The 8,547-nt window shown below is 56.7% G+C and overlaps 1 protein-coding gene across 1 annotated transcript in view; it reads left to right on the plus strand.

The window, feature by feature from the left end:
- The first annotated feature begins 4,899 nt into the window (after positions 1-4,899).
- VAX1 (ventral anterior homeobox 1) overlaps positions 4,900-8,547 on the plus strand; it is a 3,954-nt gene continuing 306 nt past the window's right edge. Inside the window, exons 1-3 of the mRNA XM_023530072.1 lie at positions 4,900-5,134; positions 6,288-6,475; positions 8,362-8,547. The exon at positions 8,362-8,547 is cut by the window's right edge and continues 306 nt beyond it. Coding sequence (XP_023385840.1) covers positions 4,900-5,134; positions 6,288-6,475; positions 8,362-8,547 — 609 coding nt within the window. The remainder of the gene's footprint in view (positions 5,135-6,287; positions 6,476-8,361) is intronic.

The raw sequence follows: 8,547 nt of genomic DNA on the forward strand, positions 1-8,547 counted from the left end.
ATGCTGTCCCCAAACCACTCATAATCTAACAAGATCTCGGATTTTCTGCCAGCATGTTTTCTCCTCCTACATCTTTCTGAAATAAAAAATGAACATGGAAAAGGAAAGCACTGTGTACTATCTGGAATCCTGCTTTCCATTGCATGACAGGGCGGAGGCAGGGAATATGAAAAGCACCCCAAGGCTCTGATTGCGATTTAGTTCATTTATACGGCACCATTTCACCTGACTCCAGAGAGAGCCTTCATCTTGCTCAGATTCTGGGAAGGCTGGGTGGTGGCGGTGGTGGTGGGACTGTAGCTTTAAGTCAGGAGACCTGGACGGCAGCACAGATGCCCCCACTAACTAGTTGTCTAATCCTTAACAAGTTGCTTTGTCTTTCCAGGCTCATTTTCTTCATCTGTCAAGTCAAATGAAGGTTATGGAATAGATGATCTCTAAAAATCCTTCCAGCTCTACAGTTCTATTCTGGGTCTGTCTGCACCTGCAGACAGGGATGTGGGGGCAGGAAGGGCACTGGGGAGGGAAGTAAATTTAGTCAAGGAAATAAAACACTTTTACCTGGAGCAGCCCTGTGTCCTCATGTGTTGTGTAGTACAGGCTTGTCTCAGATTATCCAAATAATTGACCGTGTTCTCTCCTTTCTTTGCCAGTGGACACACTGCTTTCGTTTTCCTGGGAGCAGCAGCTGCTTTTCTGAAATTTCCATCCCCAGCTTTCGTCCTCCACTGTGTCCTCTCAGAAACCTGTCATGGTTTTTCTGGATGGATGCCCACAGAATTTTAATCCAGTCACAAGGAAAAAAAAAAAAAGTACTATGCATAACAAAAAGCAAAACCAGGTTATGGGTTCACTGTTTCTTTACTGAATTTGGTTATTTCGAGGGCTTGGAACATAGAGGGGCATTGGTCAACAGTACCATTCTTGCTGCCAACCCCGGGCCTTGCCTAGAGCCCATGAGTTCCCTTAGAGTAAGGTTTGTCTTTGGAACTGTAGAGAGGAGGCCTATATGCGTTAGCAGCCACCCGGGGTCCTGCCCCGTATCCCAACACCTCCGAACCCTTGGTAAATAGAAGCTTAATTAAATTACGTGGGATTTTTTTTTTTTTCCTCCAACAAGCATTTGCATTTCCAGTCAGTGGGGAAAAACAAACCAAAAAAGGTCCCTGCCCTCAGGAAGCTTAACTGAGCCCCCTAACTTTCTCCGGTCTTAAAAGGTGCAGTTCTCCAACTTCGCCTTGTGGAAAGATCCCTCGGGAAGGTGGCTAGAAAGGCACATTCCTGCTCTCATTCATTCAGTAGGCTTGTACCCAGGAAACTGCACTTTTTCCACCCCCGACAGCTTGATGTAGGAGGGTGAAGGACTCCGAAGAAGTGCTCATGGCTAGAAATGGATAGCATTATCCGAAATCAGAATTTATGATTCCATTTGTGTCTCACGTTGTTTTGATAAAATTCATGAAAATCAATGCCTAATAACCAGGATTCCTGGTATTACCATTAAGGTCACTGCTCTGTATCTGTGATTTACACCATGATCACCGGAGATTTTGAAAACTCAAAGCAGAAATAGGTTTGGAACTGAAAAATGGCAGAGCTCTGGAGGGTTGCTAAAGAAGATCGTGCTAGCTTTGAAGTCAGACCAGGCTGAGTTCAAATTCTGCACTTGCCGACTGCATGGCCTCGGCAAGTTATTAACCCTTTCCGAGTCTTGGTTTTCTCATCCCTAAAGCTGGTATAGTACTACCTGCCTGACGGAGGGGTTAAGATTAAATGTATTTACGCACTCAGTAAGTGACTGCTCAGTAAACAATTCCCACTTATAACAAAATATGCCACTGTTATTCCCCTGTGGGTGGCGGGCAAGGAACTCCGAGGCCCAACTTCAAATTGGTTTGGGGAATTTGGCCGCAGTTTGGTGTGTCCTGTGGTTCCGGTGATTTGTGGTTCCGGTGATTTGCGGCCCCGAACCTCCCCAGGCCACCGCTGTCTACTAGGCGCGTCCTTTGAACAGCAGTTCGCTCCCTGGCCTGTTCCCCTCATTGACCTAACAGAAGAGGTGGTTGAGCGTTTTTATTTTAAAAGACTTGCCTCTGGACCTTTGACCCGGCGCCGCAGGTGTCAGCGTGGGTTTTCGGTCGTAAAGGCCTCCGAGGAAAGAAGGAGGCCAGGGAGCTGGGTGCGGCCAGCGACTCGGTGCCACACCGAGGTGGCCACGTTTGGGCCAAGGCTGTGGTCTGGGACTCTCCGCGAGTCTCCTGAGGAGGTGAGGGGGCCCCAAATCCTCCTGTGCAAGGTACCCTGAGCAGCTCTGGCAGAGGCCCGGGCCAGGGCCAGCGGCCCTAGGATGAGACCCTCCCCCCTGAAGGTGGCAGGGAAGGGCGGGTGGGCCAGGATTCGGGACCCTATCACCTCCCCACCTGCAGACGCCCCAGGAACTGGCAGCGGTGCAGGAAAACGAGGGCCCCACCCACCGTCTGGATCTACTTCGGGAGGCCCGGAATCCAAGGGACTTGCATTGGTTACTAGGTAATATGGGAGCCACAACTGAGAGGCTCGCGACCGCTCGGCCGGCGCGGGAGCGAAGTCCTCGGGGCCTCTGGCGCCCACCTGGGCGTTTGAGAGTGGCGGGAATTAACTGGAGAGTTGGCTGGATCTTGCTTCAGTCCCACTCTACATCTTCAGAACAGGGACGATCGCCGGGACCCTTCCGCCCTCCACTCCCACCCGCCCCGCCAACCCGCCGGGCAGAGCGGGAATCAAAGGCACTTTGCTCCGGGAGGCCTAGTTGTCATCCGGTTTCGAGGATTGCGTTCGCCGCCAAGAAGAGAGACGGGCCCCCGGTCTGCCAGGGACCCGGGAAACCCGCCGCCCTGCAGAGAGTAGCTCAGAACAATCACACACACACACACACACACACACACACACACACACACACACACGCACGCACACTCACACACACGCACACACACATCCCTCAGAGAAATAAAGTAATAGGGGAGACGCCCTCTGGAATCGGACAGAGCTGTGGGCTCTCCCAGGGACCAGGGGGGTCGGGGGCGGAAGGGGAGGAGAGAGAGCGGCGGCCTCTCCTGCCCCGGGGGTTTGCGGGGATCCCGCGGGGTGGCAGCGGCGGCGGCGGCAGGACGGTGGGGCGGGCGGGGCGCGCCTGGCTGCGAGTGGGAGTCCCTCCGTGCCCACTACACACACTTGCACCCCCTCCCTCCCTCGCTCTCACCCGCGCGCCGCGACCCCCGCCCCTAGCCCCCTCCCCTTCCCCGCCCGCCTCCGCCCCCATTCTCGGAATTGTGTAAAAAAATTCTCAGCCAAACCTCCCACCTCTCCTCTCCCCCCGCCTCCCTTTAAAAAACCCCCTTTCCTCCCCGGCCCCTGCACTCTTTGTGAATGAGGGCAGGGAACTCGGCCCTTCCCCCGCTCAGGAGCCACGCCAGACCGCCGCACTCAGAGGACTGTTTGTTAATAGTCCAATTAGATAATTGCCATCTTTCACTCCTTTTGCTCCGCATTTCCCATAAAGGAATGAATGGGGAGAGCGGCGTGGAGAGGGCTTCTGCCCCGGCAAGGTGACGAGAAGGGCTGGAGCATGCTCCTTGCACAAGGCCATGCGCTTGAATTGAATCATTGTAGCCTAATCAATGCTCTTATTGGATTACTGGCTGTTGCTTTTCTCAAAGATATTGTAGCAGAGACAATGAAATAGCTAGGGGAAAACTTTTTTTTTTTTTTTTTTGAAGCAGATCTCACAGTTGAGATTTTCTCGGCTCTCTCTCCCGCTCCCCCTCTCTCTCCTGCTGGACTCTCTGAGTACAAAGCTGCCCTTTCAATGGGCTGCCTCAGGGCTGCTGGAGGTGCAGGCATGAAAAAATCCAACGGGAACTAAATGCAGAGAGGTGGCAGTTTAAGATGGCTGTCAGCATCGAGGTGTGTTAAGGAGTTGTTTGGGACCAAAGCTTGGCTTTTTAGAGTGCGGGAAAGATACTTTTTGGGGGGAAAACTTTTCCTCCTCCCTCCCTTACTCCCCCCCCCCACACCCCCAGGCAACAGCTTTCTTCTGCTGCAGGGTGTTTAAGGGGTTTTGTTTTGTTTTGTTTTGTTTTACCGCCTCCCTCCACCCTCATTCAGCTCTATCCGTGGAGTGTGGAGAAAACCCCTCTAGCCAGTTTGTGAGCAGGAGGGTCAAAGGCAAAGGGAAAGTTAATAATGCCTGCTAATGGTACGAACCATTCAGGATGAATCTTGTCAAAAGTTTTTCTGGAAGTGTGGGTCTTTGATTGTGTGTTTCCTGAAAGCAAGACCAATCATTTCCGTTTATTCACTGGCTAAACCCCTACTTGATTGGGGACAAGGACAGAAACCATCCATTACGATCTGATATATTATCCAAACAATTTAGTGTATTCATGAGGTAACCGAAACGTGGGGGCTGCGAAATTACCCGTAATCAATTGCAACAGCGAGTGTGCGTGCCCCCGGTGTCGGACAAGAACAACTCGCCGTCTCAGTAACAGGCTGGAGCCGCAGCGTTTCGGAGTTGCGCTACTCGCTCCCTGATCGCCAGGCTGGGGGACACTGGACGTGCTCAGAGGACGCGGGCGCTGACGAGGCGGCCTTGCCGCTGCTCCAGCGGGATCCTGGACCAGACCCTCCGCCTCTCTGCGAGCGCGCCACTCACGGATCGCCGCTGACCCGCCCGTGGCCGCCGCGGCCACCCCACCGGGACATTCATCCTTGCCGCTCGCCTCTCTCCGGGCTGGGCGTAGGGGCTGTATTGTAGGGGTTTTGTCCCCACTTTGCCTCTTTTTTTTTTTCCCTCTTTTATTTTCTTTCTTTTCTTTCTTTTTCTTTTTTCTTTTTGTTGTTGTTGTTCTCGCCTCTCCTATGTTTGGGAAAACAGACAAAATGGACGTTCGGTGCCATCCGGACGCAGAGGCTGCCCGAGTCTCCAAGAACCGGGAGAGCCGAGAGAGCAAGGGCGCGGAGGGGACCCTCCCTGCCGCCTTCCTCAAGGAGCCGCAGGGCGCCTTCTCCGCGTCGGGCGCCGCGGAAGACTGCAACAAAAGTAAATCCAATTCCGCAGCCGACCCGGATTACTGCCGCCGGATCCTGGTCCGAGGTAGGGATGGGGCAGGGCTGCCGGTGCGCGTTTTTTTTTGGGGGGGGGAGGGGAGGGAGGTGATTCCCGGGCACGAGCTGCGCTCCCGCCACCGACCGAGACCGGCGGGAGGAGATGCGGGCTGGGACTTCGGAGAAAGTTGCTGACCCTCCTCGCCCAGGGTTCGGCCCGCCAATGGGGACTCGCACCTAGGGCGCGCACTCTCCAGGAGCCTCGATCCTCCAAGCCCCGAGGGCCCAGCCGGCTGGGCTGCTGGGGGAGCCAAGGGGTTGTGCGGGCGGGCCCAGGCTCAAGGCTGCGGCCTCCGACCCGGGAAAGGAGTAGGAAACTCTGGAGGACGTGTGCGCGCCCTGCGGCCCGCAGAACCTGTCGGGAGTCCGCCCTGCAGACTTCCGCGCCCTGGCAAGTTGAGCGCACCAAAGGGGAACGCGGGCGTGAGAGCACAGCCACCGGCCACCGGCTACGGCCCGGCCAGTTGGCGCGCTGGGCCCAGGGCCCCGGCGCCGCGCTCAGGCCTGGCTGCTTCTGCCTGAAGAAGCGGCCAGGCTCAGTTGCTGGGCTGCGGAGGCCGCCGCGGTGCTCGGCCCAGCCCCGTTCTGATGCGCGTTGTGCGCTTGGCTCCGGCGGCTGCCGTGGTGAGGCCGGCCCCAGCCGGGCGCCGCCCCCGCCAGCAGATCGCCAGGCCCCGCCGGCCTCGACTCGGTCCCTCCTCCTTCCGCCTCCCGGGCTGGGGAGGGAAGGAGACCCCGGGGTAGGGCTGGGGATCGTGGGAGTGCGGTCTGGTCACACTCCAGAGCTGGGGCCGGCAGGACCTGGGTTGGTCAGTGCGGGGACCCTCTGGGTACTGGGGACCTAGACCGCGTAGTCAGGGTCCCCCAGGCCGGAAGGACCATCAGCCGATTTGGAATTGATTTTTTCCCCTCCCTTGTCCGGAGGGCCGTACAAAGGCAGTCTGGTTCTCCCTCCTGTAAGCGTGTCGCGGTTGCCCCTTCGCCAAAACACACAGTGTCTTTGCTCCTGGGCCGCGGCCGCACCCCTAGCCCCCTCCACCTCTGAATTTCAGGCTGCTGGTGACTGTTCCCAAAGCCAGCTCCGGCCTGAGAGGTGGAGGGAGACAAGAGGGTTCTGGCGGCTGACATTTCCCCTTCCCCAGATGCCAAGGGGTCCATACGAGAGATCATCCTGCCCAAGGGCCTGGACCTGGACCGGCCCAAGAGGACGCGCACGTCCTTCACGGCGGAGCAGCTCTACCGGCTGGAGATGGAGTTCCAGCGCTGCCAGTATGTGGTGGGCCGCGAGAGGACCGAGCTCGCCCGGCAGCTCAACCTCTCCGAGACCCAGGTACCGGCGGCCAGGCCGCTCACAGCTCTGCACCGGCTTCCTTCCCCACCACCCCAGCTCGCTCTTCCTCACCTAGCCTGGCTTTGGACAGAGCCTCCCAGGGGAGGTGGAGGAGATAGGGAGAATGGAGAGGAAAGGTCTAAGGCTTTCTCTCCTACCATAAGCCCTCCTTCCCCTCCCCCCATACCCTCAAAGATTCCAGGGCCCTGTGCTCTGCCCACCTTGGCCTAGCCCAAGAGGCCAAATCCTGTCTTTTTGGAATTCTTTTTGGACTCCAGTCTTGAGAATTCCTTGCTTGCCTCTGCTCTGCAAGGAACTGACGTTTGCCTTGGTTTGGTCACCTCATTTTGGCCACATTTTCAGGCACCACGCCCTTTGAGTACCCCAGCCTTACACAACACTCAGGCCTATTCTGCAATGGGCCAAAAGCCTAGGGTCAAAGCCCCCTGCTCCAGGGCTGTAGGTGACAACTAGGATTAGAAAGGTGCATATTCCTAAGATCTGCCTGTGCAGCAGACCAGGCTGCCCTGAGCCTTAAGGCTTCTCCTGGCCGGAAGCTTACCCAGTTCCATTCCTAGCCCTGAGCACCCACTCTGGGAACCTAGGAGGCCCAGTCTTCAGTGGCAATGACATGTGAGGTATGGGATGAGAGGCAGATCTGGAGCCCTGGGAGCTAGCAATGACAACTGTGCTTTTCGGTCTTTTCTTTCCCTTGAAATCTATATGATGCTATGAAGCTGGCCATGTAGACTTGGCCTAGGGGCACTTTAGGGCCTGAGAGATTTGCCTTAAAGAGGTCTTTTGGGGCCTGGCCAGGGCCTGGCACTTGCTTGGTGTAGGTAAGGCAGAGTTTTTTCCTGAGGACCAGTCCCTTTCCCTATGCCCGGCCCGGAAGCAGGTGGAGAGTGTTTCAGGTCTGGGATCTGGGCGGAAAGCTGAGAACCGAGGACAGAACATATTGGATGTTCTGAGTCTGGGTTGACATGGTAGCTTTTCCTTAGTCCCTCTGCTACTGCTCCTCTTAGTTTATAAAAGCTAAACAGGATGATCCCCATACAGCTGCCAAACTCTATTCTGGGCCACCAGCTAGGCCCGAAGAGGGGCAGAGGGAGAAGCGGAAGTAAGGCAGGTTGGTGGAGAGAATTTGGTCCACCCCAGCCACTTGACTTCCTCTAGCGGTTCCAAAGTTCCCCATGGAGAGCAGTGGAGTGATAAATTGAGTATCACTCAGTTCCTGCAATCCAGCTAGTGATGAAAGGAGGTGGAGAAAGCTTGGCCTATAAAGTCTATCTTGTACAAATTATTCCTTCTACAGCCACCTTGCTGCTAGTTGATGGTCAAGTCTCACCCTAATAAACAAGAAACAGACGCGAGTAGCTTTCAAGGGAGTAGTGCTGCTGGGGCTAAATTTGAGCCCTTCGGACCAGGGGCCTGGGTTCAGCAAGGCAGGCGAACACTCGTCCCCACCCACCCCACTTCCCACTTCCCTGCCAGCATCCTTCAGGCCTCGCACCCTCTCCAGGAGACGTGGGCTCTCAAGCCTCGCAGATTCGCAGTCTGGCTGCGGGTACTGCGGCTGCCCAATGAAATCCCTCTGGTCTTCCTTCGGGTTGGGGTCGTGGACATTTTTATTACTTTATTGGTAATCACGGCCGGCCTGGGCCCGCTTCCATAACCTGGAAGCGTAGCCTAGCAGAACTGTGTTCCCCGCCCGTCGGCCCTGGCTCCCCCAGCGGCTCGGGGCTGAACCTTTTCCGCTGGGAGGTGGGGCGTGGACTGGGACTGGGGCTAGGGCTGGGGTTGCAGGAGGGCCCTGGGAGCCCGCTCCCCTTGACGCCCGTCTTCTCCTGCACCTCTTTCTCACCCTCCCCGCGCCTGGCGCGCAGGTGAAGGTCTGGTTCCAGAACCGGCGCACGAAACAGAAGAAGGACCAGGGCAAGGACTCGGAGCTACGCTCGGTGGTGTCGGAGACGGCGGCCACGTGCAGCGTGCTGCGGCTGCTGGAGCAGGGCCGCCTGCTGTCGCCGCCCGGCTTGCCCGCGCTGCTGCCGCCATGCGCCACCGGCGCGCTC

Source organism: Pteropus vampyrus, unplaced genomic scaffold, assembly GCF_000151845.1.
Source record: "Pteropus vampyrus isolate Shadow unplaced genomic scaffold, Pvam_2.0 Scaffold46, whole genome shotgun sequence".
NCBI classification, from domain to species: Eukaryota; Metazoa; Chordata; class Mammalia; order Chiroptera; family Pteropodidae; genus Pteropus; species Pteropus vampyrus.